The 21553-nt window shown below is 43.3% G+C and overlaps 1 protein-coding gene across 2 annotated transcripts in view; it reads right to left on the bottom strand.

Moving 5' to 3' along the window:
• Nucleotides 1–21553, bottom strand: part of SLC20A2 (solute carrier family 20 (phosphate transporter), member 2) — an 87652-nt gene that overhangs the window by 24363 nt on the left and 41736 nt on the right. For both annotated transcript variants that reach the window (XM_015407734.1, XM_015407735.1), the window contains exon 5: nt 3192–3288. In XM_015407734.1, the coding sequence (XP_015263220.1) occupies nt 3192–3288 (97 nt within the window). The remainder of the gene's footprint in view (nt 1–3191; nt 3289–21553) is intronic.

The following is a 21553-nucleotide window of genomic DNA, read 5'->3' as shown; positions in this document are numbered from 1 at the left end:
TAAAAATCTACCTGCCATGCGGGGAGGGTGGGATATAAGTCGAATAAAATAAACATAAATAAAATAAATAAATAATCTAATAAAGAAATAAGTTATAAGCTATTTTTTCATGGACACCTAGGGGGTTCTCTGAGGAGACAGGCACCTCAAAACTAAATGCAGACGCGACCCTTTTGTTGCCCTCATGAAAGACACCTTGTAATGTATTCAATAGCTGCAATTGAATGCATAATTGTATGTGAACAACATAATTGAAATGCTATGTTAAGCTTCGTCCTGGGCTAGGATCCTAATACATCCAATCACATTACATAAGAACATAAGAACATAAGAGAACATAAGAGACGCCAATGTTGGATCAGGCCAAAGGCCCATCCAGTGTCACACAGTGGCCAGAAATACCAGTGCCATCAGGAGGTCCAGCAGTGGGGCTAGGACATTAGAAGCCCTCCCACTGTTGACCCCCCCCCAAGCACCAAGAAGACAGAGCATCACTTGCCCCAGAGCCCCTAGCTATACCTTGTGGCTAATAGCCACTGATGGACCTCTGCTCCATATGCTTATCTAATTCCCTTTTGAAGCCGTCCATGCTTGTAGCACCCACCACTTCCTGTGGCAGTGAATTCCATGTGTTCCATGTGTTCCATGAATTCCAGTGAATTCCACATTGCTAGCCCAGGAAGAACCTAACCAATCACTTCTCAGCAAGCTCCCTGAGCGGGAACGTCCGTGATTGGTCCTTATGTATACAACCTTATTGGTTGGTAATTGTACAGTAGGCGTGGCTACATTAGCTGGGAGAGTTTAAAAGCAGGACAGCTGCAATGTAAAAGCTGTTCTGGCTATCAGATGTTGATACGTGTCGGAGTTATGTTCGAGTTGCTGAATAAAGCTCATCTTTTGCTGAATCACTCTCCAACTACTTTGTTAAGTGAGCGACTTAACACACCTGATCACAAAGGTTGCTCTGAGAGTGAGCAAGCCCCAGGGGCCTGGAAGGAATGGTGGGGTGGGGGACAAAGGTGGACCCCTTCGCCTCAACTCCACTGTTTTATAAGATCTGCGGAGATGTGAGCTGGTCAGCTTCTGCTCTCTTGGTGGCTTTTTTACTGTCATCCGGCTCTCACCATGGTTGGCCTGCTGGAGCATCCTAAACAGACTTATTGGGGGGGGGGGAATAGGTAAATTACAGAATTGTATTTTTTTTAAGCTCACAATGATTGATAACCCAAGATGGGTACAGGCTTGTGGTTCTTAAGGTGTTCATGGTCTCTGACTGCCAAGGAGCACAGCACTCATTTTAGCATCTGCAGTAGCAAACAAGTCTGAAGACTGATCTCCTGGAATTATGAACGCCTACGGACTCGACTGTGTGACTGAACAACAACATGGAGTCCTCAGCAAGAGTGAATGGGTGGGGATCAGGCCACAAACCAATTCATGTTTTGGTCTTAACACAGGTTGCTACTTGCTTAATGCAACATTAATGAGGCTCTGCTGCAATACCTTATTAACGTTACAGTAATTAATGATTCAGGTCTAGTGAAAAAAATCCTGGCTATTTAGAAGTAGCAGCCACATCCTTAGTGCCGGAGAGAGAGGACCGGGGACCGGACCAGAGCAAGACGTTTCACTGTTCTACCAGTGCAAGGACACACTTTCACTCAAACACTTTCATTCATTCCTGAGCGACAGGATCAGAGAGCTTAAAATCCGTGGTCCTTCTCCTTGGCTTGCATTTACATTTACCTTCAGCCAGCAGAGACACACGACTACTGTGTGGCCTGTGCATCACCCACCAAACACACACTTCCAATAAGACAAGATATAACTAAGTTTGAGTCCAGTGGCACCTTTAAGACCAACGCAGTTTAATTCTGGGTAATATGAAATATATAGCTCTACACTTTTAGACTACAATAGTACCTCTGAGCATGTAGGGTTGTCTCCCTCCACACACACACTGTTGGCACTCCACCAGCCCCCGGGTGTTGGACGTGAACAGAAGGGCTTCCCTCTCTGCCTCCCGTTCTCCCCTCAGCCTGGGGCATGGCGGACTGGGGGAGAGAGTGAGACTGCCAAGGGCACCCAGGGGAAAGGAGAATAAAGTTGCCCCCTCACACAGACGGTGGCCAGTTCCCTCTTTCCCCAGGTGGTGGCAGTAGTGGTTTTACTCTCTCCTCTTGGCAGCCATTTTGCTCTCCTCCCAACAGGAGCCCAGGCAGGTGCTGGAATGAGTGTGTGGAGGCTGCAGAGGAAAGGGGGGCTGATGGAGAGGATAGGCCATTTACTTACACCCTGGCACCAGGCTCACAGCTTTGAGAGACTGGCAATTCACCTGTCGCCCATTCCCTGCAGCGCTTCAAGGCGGGAACCTCCTGCCAGCCACAAGGCCCACTGGGCAACCACCTTTGCCCCTGCCAGCATCAAAAGCCCTCCAGAATAATGCCAACTTAACCACTTGCAGAATGTAAGCAGGGTGGGAGCCTTCCTAACCAGGGCTATTCCACACAACAGGAGCACTTATCGAGAAAGCCCCAGATCTATAGAAAAAACACCCAGGCACAGCCCCTTACCACTTTGTTGTTATTCAGTCGCTCAGTTCAGTCCCACTCTTCGCAACCCCATGGACCACATCACGCCAGGCCCTTCTGTCTTCTGTCATGCTCTAGAGTTTGCTCAACTTCATGTTCGTTGCATCTATGACACTGTCTGACCATCTCATCCTTTGCCCTCCCCGTCTTCTTTGACGTTCAGTCTTTCCCAGCCTCAGGGTCTTCTCCAATGAGTGCTCCCTTCTCATTGAGTGGCCAAAGTATTTGAGCTTCAGTTTCAATATCTGGCCTTCCAGGGAACAGTCAGGGTTGATTTCCTTTAGGACTGACTGATTCGATCTCCTGGCAGTCCAGGGGACTCTCAAGAGTCTTCTCCAGCGCCATAATTCAAAAGCATCTATTCTTCAGTGCTCGGCCTTCCTTATAGTCCAATTCTCACAGCCATACATGACTACTGGGAACACCATCGCTTTGACCATGCAGACTTTTGTTGGCAGGGTGATGGGCAGTAACAGTAACCTTACCACTTAGATGTTCTCTAATGATCAGCAAGTATACAGCATGATAAATGCTCTGCATATGACAAGAGAAGCTGTAATGTTTCACGTGGTGATTCCGATAGAAGACACTACTCACCTGGCGCCCCAGTATACATGATGGAGAAAACGTTGATGCCGATGGTAGCCGCATAAAACACCGGCAGGGCACGAAGGCCATTGGGCACAGGATCTTCCTGTATGTGACAAAAACCAGGATGATGCATTCAGACGTATTAACACCATATGAATAATAATATGTGTGTATAGTTTCTAATTAACTTATTTATATTGTTGTAATATGATGTTTTATCATTGTTGTACATCACTCAGGGCCCTGAGTACTCAGGGATTGAGCAATTTATAAATCTAATCTATAAACAAGTAATTAAACAAGGGGGGGGGGGGGGGGGGGTGGGTAGGGGAACTGGGAGAGTCTTGTCACGCCCCACAAAACCTGAGTTCTGACTCTGTCACTGCAAGCACCAATTCAGACACACAGTCATGCAAGGGAGTTTTAAAATCATGCCAGGCAGTTCTCAGCTGAAGTGTGGAGAGACTGCAAGCCTCACCCCCCTCTGCCTCTGAAACCTCATCAAGGGTTTCCCTCAGGTCAGGAGACACTCAGGGATCACAAGCTGCATGAGAACAACTTGTGGCTGGGCCCTCCCCTCCCCATGCTGAGCTGGATTCAGAACTCCCAAGTCTGACTCAGCTCCAGTCTGCTGGTTGCATGGGCCTTGGGAAGCCGGGGTGGGTAAAGATGTGAAAACCCCGGGGTGGGGGTGGGGGGTGGGGGAAGAACCCAATTTTTTTCCTCAAGGATTTCTCCCCATTTTTTTCCAATGGAAAGATTGGGGAATTTGGTGCAGCACTAGGAAAAAACTCCTACAAAATATTTTGAGAAAACACTTTACTCTTTCCAAATGTACAGCATGGAAAATTTGAAATTTGAAAATTTTCCAATGGAAAAACTGGGAAATTTTGGAAAACACTGGGAAAAACGTTTACGTACAACATGCATACAACATTTTCAAGATTTTGTTTAAATGTAAATAATAATGGCAACAATTAATATTTTATAATGTGTCTAATACCTTATTAAAGAGTTCACTGTTCTCAATCTTATAAATTTTAGCTTAATATCCAAACATGGAGGTATTCCTACTGAATGAGACCCTATGAGAGAGTTTCTGTTCAAAGAAAGCACTTTATTGTTTACTATGGAATTTGGTTTTGATCTTTATTAACATACCGTCAGCCATCAGAGAGGCCAAAGCTCACAGTGAGCTAAAGCTGGCCAAGGAGGCTCGCTATAACAAGACACACTTCTTCAGATATGTGAGGAGCAAACACAAGATAAAAGAGGCGATGGGCTCACTGTTGGGTGAAAATGGAGAAACTCTGACAGAGGACAGAGAGAAAGCAGAAAGGCTTTGCCTCAGTTTTGCCTCAGTTTCCCCCCTAAAGAATAGAACAAGCTCATTTAGAGATGGTAGTAGGCAAGTCACAGCATCCAGGCTGCCCTGGGCCACATGGCGTGCACCCAAGAGTGCTCAAAGAACTTTCTAGGGAGCTTGCAGAGCCTTTGTCCATCCTCTTCCAGACCTCTTGGAGGACAGGAGACGTGCCACAAGACTGGAGGAGGGCAGATGTTATCCCAATTTTCAAAAAACGGAGGAGGGATGACCCAGGAAACTACAGGCCAGTCACTCTGACCTCCGTCCCAGGGAAGATTTTAAAGGGATCGATCTGAGAGCATCTAAAGAACAACTTGGTGATCTGGGGAAGCCAGCATGGATTTGTCACCAACAGGTCCTGCCAGACCAACCTCGTTTCCTTCTTTGATTGCGTGATGATCTTACTGGATTGATGGAATGAGGTTGATGTTGTTTACCAGGATTTCAGTAAAGCTTCTGACAGGTTTTCCCATGATGTTCTGATGGGTAAATTAAAGGACTGTGGACTGGACAGTAGGATAGTTAGATGGACAGGGTACTGGTTAGGGAACCACATACAGTGAGTAGTTGTAAATGGCATTTCATCTGACTGGAGGGAGGTATGTAGTGGGCTGCCGCAGGGCTTGGTTCTGGGCCCGGTACTTTTAAATATTTTTATAAATGATCTGGATGAGGGTGTGGAGAGGATACTCATTAATTTTGGAGATGACATCAAATTTTGAGGAGCAGCAAACACACCAGATAGAGATAGAATCCAATGAGATCGAAACACGCTGGAGAAGTGGGCGGATGTGAACAAGATGCAATTTAACAAGGATAAGTGCTGAGTTCTACAGCTGGGTAACAAAAATGAGGAACACGCATACTGGATGGGGGATACACTACTGAGTAGCAGTGTGTGTGAACAAGATCTTGGGGTAAGGGTGGACCACAAGTTAAATATGAGCAACCAGTGTGATGTGGTGACAAAAAAAGGCTAATGCAGTCTTGGGGTGTATCAACAGAGGCATAACATCCAAATCACGAGATCAGAGGCCCTCTGTACATGGAATTGGTCAGGCCGAACCTGGAGGCCTCACGTCAAAAAGGATGTGGACAGAATGGAGCAGGTGCAGAGGAGAGCAACAAGCATGATCGGGGGCCTGGAGACCAAGGGCCCTCCAAGGAGAGGCTGAGGGACTTGGGAATGTCGAGTCTGGAAAAAAGGGAGGCTGAGGAGGGACATGATTGCTCTCTTGAAGTATCTGAAGGGCTGTCAATCAGAGGAGGTCAGGGAGCTGTTCCAGTCGGCAGCAGAGGAGAGGACTTGCAATAATAGGTTTAAATTAAGGGCAGGAAGGTACCAGCTGGATATTAGGAAAAACATTTTGACAGTCAGAGTTGTACAACAGTGGAATCAGCTGCCTAGGGAGGTGGGGAGCTCCCTCTCACTGGCAGTCTTTAAGCAGCGTCTGGACAAACACTTGTCAGGGATACTGTAAGCTGATCCTGCACTGAGCGGGGGGGTTGGACTAGATGGCCTGTATGGCCCCCTCCAGCTATGTGATTCTATGATTCTATACATGTGCCATGGCAGCACATGATGCAACAATTTGTCATTCTTTCTCAAAAACTGGGCATACTTGCAAGTTGTCCTTGTAGAAAATGAAGATATCTACAATTGTAAAGCCCATAAATATGTCAAATAGTGCAATTTTATACACCAAGTTCTAAGCAATGTATTTTATGTTGGTCAATCAGTATAAGAAGTTAAGGCTTGATAGGAAAGTAAGTATTGCATATATTTCAATTTTCCTCAAAGAAAGGGGCGAGGGTTTCCCCCATGGCTTCAAAATCTCCATAAATTTTACACCTCTAAACCAGAGCCTGTTCGTTCCCACCAGTGCCAGCATTTGGACATCATGGCAAGGTGGGACTGACCCTTGGCACTTACCGTGAAGGGTCCTTCTATTCTCAGGAAAGGAGGACATCTTGGGTGATTCCCACCATCCTATCAGGGAGAGGCAGGAACCAAATTTTTCTTCCTCTTCCTGTGGAGTGGGAACACCCCCTTTTCAGTTCGGGAGACTCCCAGCAGCAGTACTGGATACAACTTACTCCTACTAATAAACAAGAAATGACTCCAAACATGGAATTAAAGTTTAGGCAGAACCATAGAAGGTAACGTGGAAAAAACACGAAACCCAGTAAGAACACACATAGTGAAAGAAATTGGGAGAAGAGTTAATGCATAACCATTTCAGTGGGACCTCCTGAATCGGTTCAAAGGGTGCCTTGGTGAGAACGGATAGCACCGTATTTAGTCACCATGAGGGAAATCTGGGTATTGGCAGAGGGCTGCGAAGCGAGGCTCCTCTCAGAAACCTGCATACATGTGGGTGTGTTGACAAGGAACGGCCCTTCATATGAGGAAGCACAGAAGCCAAGACTGTGACTTGCTTTCTGAGTGTTGCTGGTTTCAAACCTGATTTGAGGCCATCATGTAAGAAGTTCAAAATGGAGTGAATGGGAGGTTTCCTGGTGTCGACTGATTTCCTCCTACACCACCTATGAAAGGCTTTCCAGGTGACATTATATATCCTAATGGTGAAGCTCTTTCTGGAAGCAAGAATTGTTTCTGTCACCTCCAAAGAGTATCCAAGTTTTAAGTAAGAGCACCGTTCAAGTTTGATGCAGTCAGAAGCAGGCACTCTGGATTTGGGTGCCATACTGGCCCCTGAATGAGCATGTCTGGATATACGGGCGATAGTTGCTGTATGGTCGAAAACCAAGGACGACGAGGCCACCAGGAGAACTGCAGCCTTCTGTTGTTTTATTTTTCTCAGTACCTTTAGTATTATTGGAATGGGTGGAAAAGCATACAGTAGGCCCCTTGGCTAGGAGGCAGTCCATAGCTTCCGCTCTGTCATGATGGAACCTGGAGAAGAACCTGGGTAGTTGGTTGTTCTGATGTGAAACAAACAGATCAACTATTGGCATGTCGAAGTGTTGCAGGAAGATTTTCCTGTTCGACATCCACTCTCAGGGCAGAATCGTCTGTCTGCTGAGCCCGTCTGCTTTGGTATTTATGGCCTCTGATGTGTTCAGCTCTGATGAAGGCTAGATTCTTCTCCGCCCAGGAAAGCAACATCAGCGCTTCTTTGTGAAGGGAGGATGATCAGGATCCTCCTTGGTTGTTTATGTAAGCTTTGGCTGACACGTCGTCCATCCTCACTGATATGTGGTGTTTGTTGCCGTAGTGAAGGAGAGCAAGGCAGATCACCCTGAGTTCCAATACATTGATAGGTAACAGGGATTCCCTGTGAGACCAACGTCCCTGTGCTGTATTCTCATTCAGGGTCACTCCCCAGCCTTAGAGACTTGCATCTGCAAACAGCTGAAGTTTGCTGTCATGGTAAAACTTCTTTCCCTGGCTAAGACTGACATCCTGCATCCACCAACGTAGGGACTCCCTTATGGGCACCGGGACTTGGAGAAGGGTGTCCTGTTTCTCCATAATTTTTAGTTGATAAGCTCAGAGGAAGGACTGAAGTGATCTTGTATATAATCGGCCCCAATGAAATGCATCTGGGTTGGAAATTAGGAGACCCATCACCTTGGCTAAGATGAGTAGGGATGAAGACGCACTCTTGATGATGATTTTCACCATTTGTTTGGTCATCAGAATCTTAAGAACATAAGAGACGCCAATGTTGGATCAGGCCAAAGGCCCATCCAGTCCAACACTCTGTGTCACACAGTGGCCAGAAATACCAGGTGCCTTCAGGAGGTCCACCAGTGGGGCCAGGACATTAGAAGCCCTCCCACTGTTGACCCCCCCCCAAGCACCAAGAAGACAGAGCATCACTTGCCCCAAAGTCCCTATCTATACCTTGTGGCTAATAGCCACTGATGGACCTCTGCTCCATATGCTTATCTAATTCCCATTTGAAGATGTCCATGCTTCTAGCTGCCACCACTTCCTGTGGCAGTGAATTCCATGTGTTCATCACTCTTTGGGTGAAGAAGGACTTCCTTTTATCCGTTCTAACCCGACCTCTCAGCAATTTCATTGAGTGCCCACGAGTTCTTCTATTGTGAGAAAGGGAGAAAAGTACCTCTTTTCCTACCTGCTCTATCCCATGCATAATCTTATAAACCTCGATTATAAAGCATAATCTTCTCCTCTGGAAGGAAAAGAGAAGAGCTCCTGGTGTCTATCAACATCCCCAGATGTTCTAACCTCTGAGTCGGGGATAGTGAACTTTTGGCCAGGTTGATCAGGAAGCCGTGTGATTGGAGACAATCGATTGTCTCTTGGATGTTCTGAATAACCTTCTCCTTGGAAGCAGACCAAATGAGCAGGTTGTCTAGGTACGGATGGATGTGAATGCCCCTCTTCCTCAGGTGTGCTATCGGACTGACTAATACCTTGGTGAAGACCCTCGGGGCGGTCACGAGACCAAATGGCATTGCTCTGAATTGCATGTATTGGTTCTCTACACAGAACCTTAGGTACCTTCTTGTGTAGAGGTAGGATCGAGACGTGGAGGTATGCCTCTATTAGGTCTAAGGAGGCAAGGAATTCTCTGTTGTAGTACTTCTGTGATGGACTTGAGAGTCTCCATATGAAAGTGCCTCAGATTGATGAACTTGTTGACAAATTTGAGATCTAAGATGGCTCTCCAGTTGCCATTTTTCTTGGGCACTGTGAAGAATATGGAGTAAACCCCCTGGCCCTTCTGATCGTCTGGAACTGGTTCCACAGCCAGGATGTCTAGAAGGTGGTGCACCGCTGCAAACGTTATGGCTCGTTTCCTGAGATCCTTTCAAGTGAGGAAATGATTAACCGGTCTGGAGAGAGTCCTTAGAAATGCTATTGAGTACCCTCTGGAAACTGCTTCTAAAGTCCAAGAGTCTGCTTGGGACTCTAACTACGCTGTTTTGAAGTAAAGTAGTCTGCACCCCACCAGAATCCTTTCTGAGTCATGCTTTAGTAATTTTGTTGTCGTTTCCCGGTTTCTCAGACCTGTTGGTAGCTTGTCTCCCAAAGCGAGGTCCTGTGAAGGCCCTTTTATAAGGTTGTCTTGAGGAGTTCTAGAAGCTTCTTTTCTGGTCCTGTTTAAACCAGAAGGACGTGCTGGAAGAATGAAAAATATGGTTAGCAGAGCTTCTCCTATCCAGATGCCGTACATTCCTGGGCATGGCCTTCTTTTTGTCTCTGGTTTCCACCAGGATCCTTTCTAGACGGTCTCCAAACAGTTTCTCCCCTTGGAAAGGATACACCATCACAAAGGACTTGGACTGAAGATCTGTGGGCCAGGCATGTAGCCAGATCCCCCTTCTTGCCACCACTGCCGAGGACATGGCCCTGGAGGAAAAGGTAAGAACGTCCAGAGCTGCATCTGTTGTGAACAATGATGCTTTTAATATTCTTGTTGCTCCCTACAGTAATCTTCTATTGTTCTCTGGAAGCAATTGAATGAGTTTTCTAGACCAGACTATGACGGCCCTGGTGACAACTGAGGCAGTAGCGGAAGCCTTGATGGCCATTGCTGTGGCTTCATGTGATCTTTTAAGGGGAATGTCTATTTTCTTGTCCAGGTTGTCTCGGACTGAGCCATGGCCGTTGTCATGCCTGTCCCCGACCTGGCGCCTGGGAGCTCTGAAACTGAGGACTCCATGCCTTTAACATCATCAGAAGCACGAGAGTCCTCACCAAACCTAAGTGCCGGGGAGGGTGAACACCAAACCCCAGGACAGTTTGCACCCGAAGCCCATTAGGCAATGCCTGGCCCCAGTAACACGCCACCCGATTCTCCGCCACCCGTTGACCGGCTGAGGAATCAGAGATGCCGGGATTTGGCAACCAGGCGCAAGGAAGCACGCTTGCCCGGTTGGCTATCATTAAGCCCAGATTACTAACAGAAAAGGACTTCGTGAAGCCGTGCTAATGAGATAACGACCCAGCACGCTATTTGAACAGACCGCTGGCTGCTAGCTAACTGTGCTGGCAAACTAGTCCTTCGGACCAGAAGCTTTGCACTTCTGATGCTGTTCCTGAGATCCTGTACTGACTGACTTCCCAGTTCCTGAATCCAGTCCATGTTTTAACAACCACTCTGGCTCTTGATCCTCGGCTACGCTTCCTGACTACGATCCTGGCTCGTTTGGACTCTGACTATCGGTAACGTTTGACTACGGCTTGGCTTTGTGTGATTGGGACTTTTGCTCGGACTCTCTTGATCTCTCTGGCTTGACTCTTGGACTGGACTGTGAACTCCCCCTCTCTGCCTTGCCCCACTGGCCCTGTCGTGACAGCCGTTCTCAGAGAGAAGACCAAAAGACTGGAGTGTCATCACCGGGGCGTCCACCAGTGGAACCTGTAACATCTCATTAGCAAAAGGAGGTAAGTCATACAGCTTTTTAACAAAACCAGGGGCTTGTCTGTTAGAAGTGGGCTTAGCCCATTCAGCTTTTAATTGTCTTTCAAAAAACTCTGGAAAGGGTAATACTTTTTCAGAGGTTTTTTCAGAAATACTTTTTCTAGGGAAGAATTCCTCCGTCCCCTTAGACCTATTTCTGGGATTTATTCCCAGACTAACCATTTCCTCCTCAGATGGGGAGTCATGTAGCTCTAGGACTGACAGAGACTTGGTAGTAGATTTTGGAAATTCTCTGCCTTAAAAAGTCTAGCGGACTGTTGTGGGACGCTGATGTCCTCCACCTCTTCATCTGTCTCTAGGGGCCTGCCTTCTAGCAGCTTTAGTAGGCCAACTTCCCCCAGCGTCCCTATGTCTAGGGTATTCTATAGGTGTTGGAACCAGGGAGTTTGCGCGGGAAGCGATGGACTCCAGATCCCCCAGGCAGCAGAGATTCAGACATTCCTCCTCATTGTGCACCTCATGGACTCAAAAAATTCTCGAGGGGTAGGATCCCTGTCTGGCAGGAGTACATGTACCTGCCTGTATCTCCAGGTGGGAGATTGGCATCAAGGAGCTGGGACTCAAGCCGTGTTGCTTGGGTAAGCACGGGGGCATTTCCCGCCAAAATTGCGGAGCCAAGATGGCCACTGTCACCAGCTGATGAGCAGGGACGGGACTCTTCAGCGAAGTCTTCTGGACACTGCTGCTTCTTCCCTCTCTTCTCCCACTCAATTCGGGGGTTCTTGCCATTAGCAGCAGCAAGCCTAAAGGTCATGCCAGATCCGGGGACGTCCCTGGCCAGCTCCATAATGACGGTGTCATTCTCCAACTCGGAGAGAAAGCCATCTGCTGATCTTCCTGGCATGGCGCAATCGCACGGAGAGAAGGGGGGGGCTCCATGGCTGTTACAGCTGCCGCTAAACTCCCTCTAAAGGACAGAAGGTAGAGACAAATGGAGGAGGAAATTTTGGTAGCAAAAAGGGAAAGGGAAAGAGTAGGAAAAGTGAAAGTAGCTAACTCAAGGGTTGGAGGCAAAGCCTACAACAACCTCTCCCTGAGAGGCAGGAAAAGAACAGAAAGAGGAAGAAAGATTTGGTTCCTGCCTCTCCCTGATAGGTTGGTGGGAATCACCCAAGATGTCCTCCGCCTCAGAGGGAGAATGGACCAAACTTGGAACCCAACTCAGCAGAAGAGTGAGCAGGCGCAGCAACAAAATGGGCATGTGCCCAATTTCAGTTTAATTACAGCTTGTTGTAATGTTTAAATGCTCCCAGAACATCAAAACACACACCCTTATCAGAGCAAATCAGAAGCCTGAGCTGGCTGTTCCCTTGAGTTGCCACTGGTGAGAAGGTCCATGAAGGAATCCACTTCTTTTCCCCAAGACTTTCTGCTTCTCCCTTTTGTTTCATCTCCTAAAAGTCTTCCACTACTTCTGCATGCACTTCCTTGCTTTACTTCTGGCCTGCTTTTCACCAGAGCAAGGACAGAGAAGAACAGGTCTCTCTCCTGTAACATATTCTTAGTGTGGTCATGTGTGCAGTCACACTGGGGAATCAAGCATGCACAGATTTGAATCAGAGAAACTGGTTGGGAAGGCTGATATTATAGAAAGAGGGACTGAATCTGCTTGCCCTCAATGGAGTGATGTTGCCTTTTCCAGAGCAAGGTAAGAGCTTGGGGGTGCTCATGGACCCTGCCTTGCTGTTTGAAAACAAGCTGGCATGGTAGCCAGGAGCACCTGAGTTGCCAACTTTCTGATTACCTAGACTCAGATGACCTGGCCATGCTGATCCCAGCTTCTGCAGCCTCATGGCTGGACTACTGCAACACACTCTGCTTGGGGCTGCCCTTGTAGACAACCTGGGAATGACAGCTGGTCCAGAATGCAGAATCTGACTGCTGTCAGGGGCCAGCTGCCAGGAACACACACACTGCCTGTTTTGAAAAAGCTACACTGGCTGCCAGACTGCTTGCAAGTTCAATTCAAGAGGCTAGTTATGACTTTTAAAGCCCTTCAAGACATGGGACTCACACATTTGAGGGACTGTTTCCATCTACACATCCCTGTGTGCCAACTGGAGTCGTCAGGCAGCCATGTGCTGGTTATCCCACCACCTAGGGTAGCCTGTCAGGCATTGACCAGAGGGGCCCCCCCCGGCCTTTTCCATCCTGGTTCCAACTCTGTGGAAGGGGCTTCCCCCCCTTTTTTTATATAAAAAGGTTTTATTAGTTTTCTACACAGAAAAAAGAAAGACAACTACTACAGACAAAAAGATACTAACAAACAACAAACATGGAGCATGTACTCAATAGGACTGCTTAAATTTTACATAGAATCATTCTTTTATAGACCTAAACCAGTTTAACCATTTGAAATGTAGAAAATATATCTTAATAATTATATTGTACATCTTCTGAGATATTCCTCAATCCATTTATAAAATCTTAACCAGTTCTTCTCAAAAATTTCTTCTTTTTTATCTTGTAATTGTAAAGTTAACTTGTCCATTTCCTCAGTTTCCAGTTATTTGTAAATTATTTCTTCTTTTGATGGAACTTCTTTTTTCCAATACTTTGCATATAAAATCCTAGCCGTAGTTATAACATGTATATTCATATAAACATCTGGTTTCTTAAAATTCTCTGGAATAATATTTAATAAAAACAATTCTGGTACAAATGGTATAGTTGTTTCTAGCATTTTTTGCAATATCTCATGTATCCATATCCATTATTTTTTCATCTTACAATACTACCACATATGAAAAAATGAACCATCATTTTGCTTACATTTCCAACACACATTTGACATATTTGGATACCATTTTGCTAAGTTTTCTGGAGTCATATGCCATCTATAAAACATTTTATATATTTTTTCTCTATATGGTATAGCTTTTATATATTTTATATTTGTTTTCCGTACCTTAGTCCATTGGTCTAACTGTATGTTATGCCCTACATTTTGTGCCCATATAATCGTTGAAGATTTCACTATTTCATCTTGCATTTTCATATCTAATAACAAAGTGTAAAATGACTTTATAAATTTTTCATCTATATACAATAAAATTTTATCCAGTTCTATAAGCTTATCATAAAAACCAGTTTGTTTGTCCTTTGCATATCTAGAGTCAAGTTGCACCCTTTCCCACCAGTTCAGGTAAATACCCTGTCTTTGGAAAGTTTCTTGCGAGCTTAAGTTATTTTTCTTATCTAAAAGATCTTTATATCTCCATAGTTGATCTTTGGTAAATAAGGTGGGATTTATAAAGGCCTCCAATGGTGAAACCTACTTAGGTATTTATATAAAACATGTGTTTGACCTCTTCCCATATCTTCAGCAATGCTGTTCTTAACATATGTTGTTTAAAGTATTTATGTATACTACTTTTTCATACCATACAAAGGCATGCCAACCTAGTTTCAGTTGGCACCTTCTAGCTTTAACCTTCTTGAGTTTTCCAACGTGATCCGCTCTTTCATCCATGTCAGGGCTACTGCTTTATAATAGAGATGCCAATCTGGTACTGCGAAGCCTCCCTCTTTCCTTTTTAAATTTATTCTGGGTCTTTTACCTTGCCAAATAAATTGCCATATCAGCTTATCTACTTCTTTAAAATACTGTTGATTTTTTAAAATTTGAATTGTTTGAACTAAAAAAAGAAGTCTAGGTAGCACATTCATCTTTACAGTAGCAATTCTTCCCATGAATGATAGTTGTAAATGTTTTCAATTTTCCAAATCTTTTTTAATTACAGTCAAGAGTTTCATATAATTATCTTTTATCAATGAGCTGCACCTATTGGTTAATGTTATACCTAAATATTTTATTTTCTTCTGAACTTCAATACCAGAGCTATCTTGTAGTTGTTGTATCTGTTCTTTAGTGCGTTTTTTGTCAATATTTTTGTCTTCTTATAATTAATTTTCAATCCGGCTAACTGTCCATATTCTTTTAAAGAGTTCAAAAGTTAGATAATACATGATTGTGGTTCTTCCAAAATGAATACCAAATCGTCTGCAAAAGCTTTTAGTTTGTACTCTTCTCCTTTGATTTTAAATCCTTTAATCTAGGTATTTTCTCTTACCATATCATTCAAAGTTTCAAGAGCGAAAATAAATAATAATGGAGATAATGGGTAACCTTGTCTAGTTCCCTTTTGAATTTCCATATTATGTGAAAGGTCTCCATTTATCATAACCTTGGCATATTGTTTCGTGTAAATTGCTCTCACCATTCTAAAAAGAATTTCGCCACAATGCCAGGTTGATAGCTGTCAAAGGCCTTCTCTGCATCAAGAAATACCAGTGCCATTTACTTTTCTGGATGTGCTTCAAAATATTCTAATACATTCAAGATATTTCTCACATTATTTCTCATTTGTCTTTTGGGTAAAAATCCTGTTTGACCTTGATGTATTGTCTGGAGGAAGACTTTCTTCAATCTATTAGCCAAAATAGATGCAAATATCTTGTAATTAACATTCAAGAGTGAAATTGGCCAATAATTTCTAATTTCGTTCTCAGCTGTATCAGGCTTATGTATTAAAGTAATCAATGCTTGATTCCAAGACTCTGGAATTTTCTTCTGTTCAATAATGTTCTGTATAGTATGCTTTAATGGTAATGCAATTTGATCTTCAAATGTTTGATAAAATTCTGATGGTAGCCCATCTGGGCCCAGAGTCTTTTTTTTCTTCTGGTTTTTAATTGCTTCCACTACTTCAGCAAAAGAAATTGACTCATTAAAATTTTTCCTTTGGTCCTCTGTAAACTCTTTTTTGTTGTGTTTCTTTAAAAATTCTCTAATCTGATCTTGATTGGCAATTCCCTTCTGATATAGGTTTTTATAAAAACTCTCAATAATCTTCAATTCCTTAAGAGTACTTTTATCTTCCCCTATTTCACTTTTCAACATCTTTATATGTTTCTTTTCTGATTCTTTTCTTAATTTATATGCTAACCGATTTGTAGGTTTATTTGCATTTTCAAAATAATTTTGTTTTGCATACTTTTTTTGCAATTTTTTGTATTAAGAGACTGTTAAATTGATGTTGGAGGTTTTTAATCTTAATCCTTGTTTGTTCCATCAGGGGTTCTGTTTTCATCTTCTTCCTTTTTAATTTGCTCTTCAATCTGTGTACATTTTTTATTATTATTTATTATTTTATTTTTTATTTTTTAAATCATTTATATCCCGCCCTCCCTGAAGGCTCAGGGCAGCTAACAAAGAGGCACAAGTGCCAAAGTTAAAACACATAAAAACAGAATAAAACAATACAGTACAAAACACTAAAGTGTCGGTGCTCTAGATGTCACAGAATCAGTGGTTGCAAGATGGGGGTCTGGTAAAAGTTATTAATTCCAGGCCAATAACGTACTTCCTAGCAACACAATCATCCCATCTTCCTCCAGGAACGTCTCGCACCCCATTTAATATCCGCACAATTGATGGTCGAGGTTTTTGTTTTGTCGCCTCACCCAAGCATCTTGTCTAATGAGCCAGCCTCTCACGTAAGCCTTGAAAGCGTCCCACACTATATCCATGGAAATATCAGGCTGCATATTTAATTTGAAAAATTCTTGAAATTCTTTTTTAGAGTCTGCTATAAATCTTGTGTTTTTTAAATGTCATGAATTTCTAGACCATCTGGTTCTTTTTGGGAGTCAATAGTAAAGGGCTGTGGTCTGCAAATGCTAAAGGAAGAATCTTCACATCTAATATATCATTTTTCATGGTTGTTGAAATCCAGGCCATATCCAATCTTGACCAAGACTTACGTCTTGCTGGAAAAAAAAGTAAAATCTGATTTATTTATATTTCTGATTCTCCATGAGTCCACTAAGCTGAATTCTTCAACCAGTTGTAGGAAGGAGTTTGGTAATTCATTTCCTTGCTTCTGTTTTCCTGTTTGTTTTTTCCTATCTAAGGCTCTGTCAAATACAGCACTGTAGTCTACAATTAAACACATTTCTTCATAAGTTTGGTTTGAAAGAGTCTCCTGTAATGATTTGTAAAATTTCTCCTGTTCCTGGTTTGGTGCACATATCTTGACAGTCAAGGTTGTTTTGGCTTGTCTCTGTATTTTCACTATCAGGACTCTTCCATCTTCTGAGTCATAAATCAGTTCTGGATGTAGATAGTCTTTAACATATGTTACTCCCCCTCTCTTTTTCTTTTGTTTATCCACTGACACAAAAGTTTCCCCAAATTTCTTTACTTCTAAAAATTTCTAGTCTGAACATTTAATATGTGTTTCCTGCAAGCAGATTACATCTACCTGCATCTTCTTAATTTGTTGAAAATTTTGTCTTCTTTTTTGTGGAGCATTGAGACCGTTTACATTTATGGAAATTTAATGAGGGTGTTTAAATGATTTTTGTAAGTTTGATATTCCTCAGGGAGACAGGTAGTTGATGAGATATAAAATTTACGATATATTGAGTGTAGGTATACCTTCAGTTCTTTACATTCTCTGTCAAACCAATGGCCATCCCTGAAGGGCTTAAGTTGTTCTGTTTTAGGTCTCTGAAACCTTTGTTTCAATGACTCGATTGTAAGGGACAGAAGAGTCAAATAGTTGGTTTCTGCTTCATGATGGTCCAGAGAATTTATTAATCTATCCCTGTGCTCCAGAATAGAGGGGGCTAGAGATAAGTGCAAAGTCCTGCACTTAGGTACAAAAAATCAAAGGCACAGATATAGAATGTGAGGGAATTGGCTTGACAGCAGCTCATGTGAAAGGGATCTAGGTGTTCTGGTTGATCACAAGCTAAACATGAGCCTGCAGTTCGATGTGACTGCAAAGAAAGCTAATGCAATCTAGGATGCATTAATAGAAGCATTGTGTCCAGATCACAGGAGGTGGTAGTTCCACTCTATTCTGCTCACCTGGAGTACTGTGTCCAGTTTTGGGCACCACATGTTAGGAAGGATGTTGACAAGCTCGAGCGTGTCCAGAAGAGGGTAACCAGGATGGTGAGAGGGTTGGAATCCAAGTCTTATGAGGAAAGGCTGAAAGAGTTGGGTATGTTTATCCTGGGAAAGAGAAGGCTTAGAGGGGATATGATTGCAGTCTTCAAATATTTGAAGGGCTGTCATGTAGAAGATGGAGCGGATCTATTCTCTCTTGCTCCGGATTTCAAGACTAGATCTAATGGGTGGAAATTACAAGGGAGTCGTTACCAGCTAAATATCAGGAGAAACTTCCTAACTGTAAGAGTGGTTGAGCAGTGGAACAGACGGCCTCGGGTGGTGATGGCTGCTCTTTCGCTGGACGTTTTCAAGCGGAGGCTGGACAACCATCTTTGGGGTATGTTGTAGGACTATCTTTCGTCTATGCTCCTGCAGAGTGCAGTGGGTTGGATTACATGACCTGCAAGGTCCCTTCCAACTCTAACATTCTATGATTCTATGATTTCTTGTGTATTTTCTTCTTCAAGATATTCTGCCAAGATTTGTACCATGTCAGCTTTAGTATCTTCACCTTTTTTTAAGTTATGTTCTGGAATCTCAGAATGTATGCTGCTTTTTCCATCTCCAATCTTGTACCCGTGTCTTCTATAAGTTCTTGTTTAGCTTTTATCTCTTGTATTTGTTGATTCACCTCCTCAGAGTTGTTTTCCAGTTGGGTTGTTGTCTTCACCAAGGTAGATATTTCTTGTTTATTTTCCATCTGTTGTTTGATTTCCTCAGTTAGAGAAGTCATCTGTAAGGCCAAGGCATCCAATTTTGCTTGCAGGGGCTCAACAGCATTGCTGGCAGCCAAGGGTACTGCATTGCTCACAGTAGCAGGAACAGCAGTCTCAATTGCTTTGTTAACAGCTGAGGAAACAGCTTCTTTTATCAGGGTCTGCAGACATTTTGGTCAAACTGGAAGCGACTGTTTTACTTAGACCTGGGGAGGTTAAAGAGGGTTTCCCTGTTCCACTAGACATAATTCGTCTGGAACAAATATACCTCCCTCCTCTTCCTTTATGAGAGCTCAAAACACTATAAAAGCTCAAGTCAAGCCAGGCCACTATATATTTTTTTCTTTAAACACATCTCATATAAATACATGGCCTTACTCCCAGCTTATCAATTGTTGATATTACTGAAAGAACAGTCTGTATTTAAACAAAGTCTCACAGTTCAGTTTCCCTACTACCGTCTATCACAACAAAAAACATTTGTTCTCACACACCAGGTGTTTTCTTGTCTTAATTCAGTTATTCAGTATTCTTGAGGCCCAAATAAAGTTCTGATAACCTCAAGCCTCACACTGGCAGATTACAACATTTTGTGTCTTCTCTTCTCTTGCAAAGCAACACAGTATCAAACTTATAATCCACCAAGGTATTTCTTCTTACTTCCCAGAATCAAAAGTAGCGTTCCACCATCATATCTCAGTCAAAACAAATAGGGAAGAATAATAAATGGACCATTAACACGCCTTACCACAACCCTCTATCCTTTTATTCCAGTATAAAGAGTAGAGTCAGTACCACAGATGAAAGGCGGGCCACCAGCGAAGGTAAATCCAGATATAGATGCCCAGGAAAAAGACCCAATAAAGTTTAAACAAACGTAAATCCAGTTAGAACTCCAGTTACAATTCCGGTTATAGATATCCACCAGCAAAGGTAAATCCAATTATAGATATCCAAGAAAAAGGCCCAGTACAGCTTAAGTTTCAATATACCATTGTATTCCTTTAAAATACAGGTGGTCCATAGGTTAAAAATAATAAAGTCAATTATATATATCCAGAGAAGGAATCCAATATTATATTCCAATAAAGATCAATAGTCCAAAAAAGAATTAAAAAGAGAAACAGGGAAAATAAGGTCTGTTATGGATATTCCACAGAAAAGTAAAAATAAAGTAGTTTAAAATTTAAAAAGCAAAAAGCAAAACAGTTATTACTCTTGCCAGACTCAAAAAGATTTATCACTCCCAAAAAGTTACAGAAAAATAAAAACTCCACAAATATGCAACCAAATTATAATCCATTTATAGGAAGATTTCTTTTTGAAAATAAAAATCAACACAACCTTGTTGCTGTCAGAGTTCTCTATGAAAGAAAAAGTAGGAAGGAAGTTGGAAAGTGGCTCTTTAAAAAGACCTGTCCTTGGATCAACAATCAAATATCAAGCAAGAAAAGAAAAAAACCAATCTTTCCATACTTCACGTGAAGTCCCAAATGCCAAGTTGAAATATATCAACCAAACACAGTCTTTCAGGTCCCTTAGTAACTATCTCCAACAATAGCAAGTGATGTGAAGCCTGGGTTGCACTTCCAAGCCACAGAACCAGGAATTGGGGGGGGGGGGGGGGGGGGGGGGGGGGCTTCCTTTCTTTCTCTTTGCCCAGGACTTTTGAACTTTAAATAGACCAGTCTTAAGAATCCAGCATGGCAGAAATAGATATTTCAGCATTGTTCAATGTTACTCAGCTACTGACAGTGTGAAGAAATAGAGTTTTTAAGATGAGATTCTTTAGTTGGAGTACAGCTCCTGAAGCAGTCGATCGCGTCTCAGCGCTCAATGGCTGCCCATAGGCGCTCCCTCTCAGGTCTCTGCTTCGGGGTCTACTTGCGTACCACCGTACACGAGAGCTTCCAGATCAAGCTCCCTGCCAAGAGCCTCCCTCTGGGAAGGCTCTTTGGGAGTCCGGGAACCCCGGATCTCCCACTGAGACCTGGAGGTTCGGTGGTTCCTCGGGAGCTCTCCTGGGAACCTTCCAAAGATGACGAGTCACAAACCAGAAGTCCGACTCTGTGGAAGGGGTTCCCTGAAGAGGTGAGGGGGGTCCTTCTTGGAGATCTTCAGAAGGTGTTCAAAGGCCTGCCTGTTTGCCAGCACTTTTGAGTGGGTGGAAATCTGGGCCTTGATATTTGATCTTTGGTTTTAGCTGACTGTGGCTCAGATCATGAGCTACTCATTGCAAACTTCACTTAAACTGAAGAAAATTGGGAAAACCACTAGGCCATTCAGGTTTGACCTAGATCACATCCCTGATGAATATACAGTAGAGGTGAAGAATAGATTCAAGGAACTGGATTTGATAGACAGAGTGCCTGAAGAACTATGGACGTAGGTTCGTGACATTGTACAGGAGGCAGCAATCACCACCATCCCAAAGAAAAAGAAATGCAAGAGAGCAAAGTGACTGTCTGATGAGGCTTTACAAATAGCAGAGGAAAGAAGGAAAGCGAAAGGCAAAGGCGAAAAGGAAAGATTTACCCAACTGAATGCAGACTTCCAGAGAACAGCAAGGAGAGATAAGGAGGCCTTCCTGAATGAACAATGCAGACTAACAGAAGAAAACAATAGAATGGGAAGGACTAGAGATCTCTTCAAGAAAATTGGAGAAATCAAGGGAGCGTTCCATGCAAAGCTGACCATGATAAAGGACAAAAACGGTAGGGACCTAACAGAAGCAGAAGAGATTAGGAAAAGATGGCAAGAATACACAGAAGAACTATACAAGAAAGAAGTCGATGTCCTTGACAACCACGACGGTATAATCACTGACCTCGAGCCAGACATCCTGGAATGTGAAGTTAAATGGGCCTTGGAAAGCATTACTAACAACAAAGCTAGTGGAG

This window comes from Gekko japonicus, unplaced genomic scaffold (genome assembly GCF_001447785.1).
Source record: "Gekko japonicus isolate JY-2015 unplaced genomic scaffold, Gekko_japonicus_V1.1 scaffold2017, whole genome shotgun sequence".
In the NCBI taxonomy this organism is placed as follows: domain Eukaryota; kingdom Metazoa; phylum Chordata; class Lepidosauria; order Squamata; family Gekkonidae; genus Gekko; species Gekko japonicus.
The sequence above is the reverse complement of the archived record's forward strand: the minus strand, read 5'-3'. Positions and strand labels throughout refer to the sequence as shown.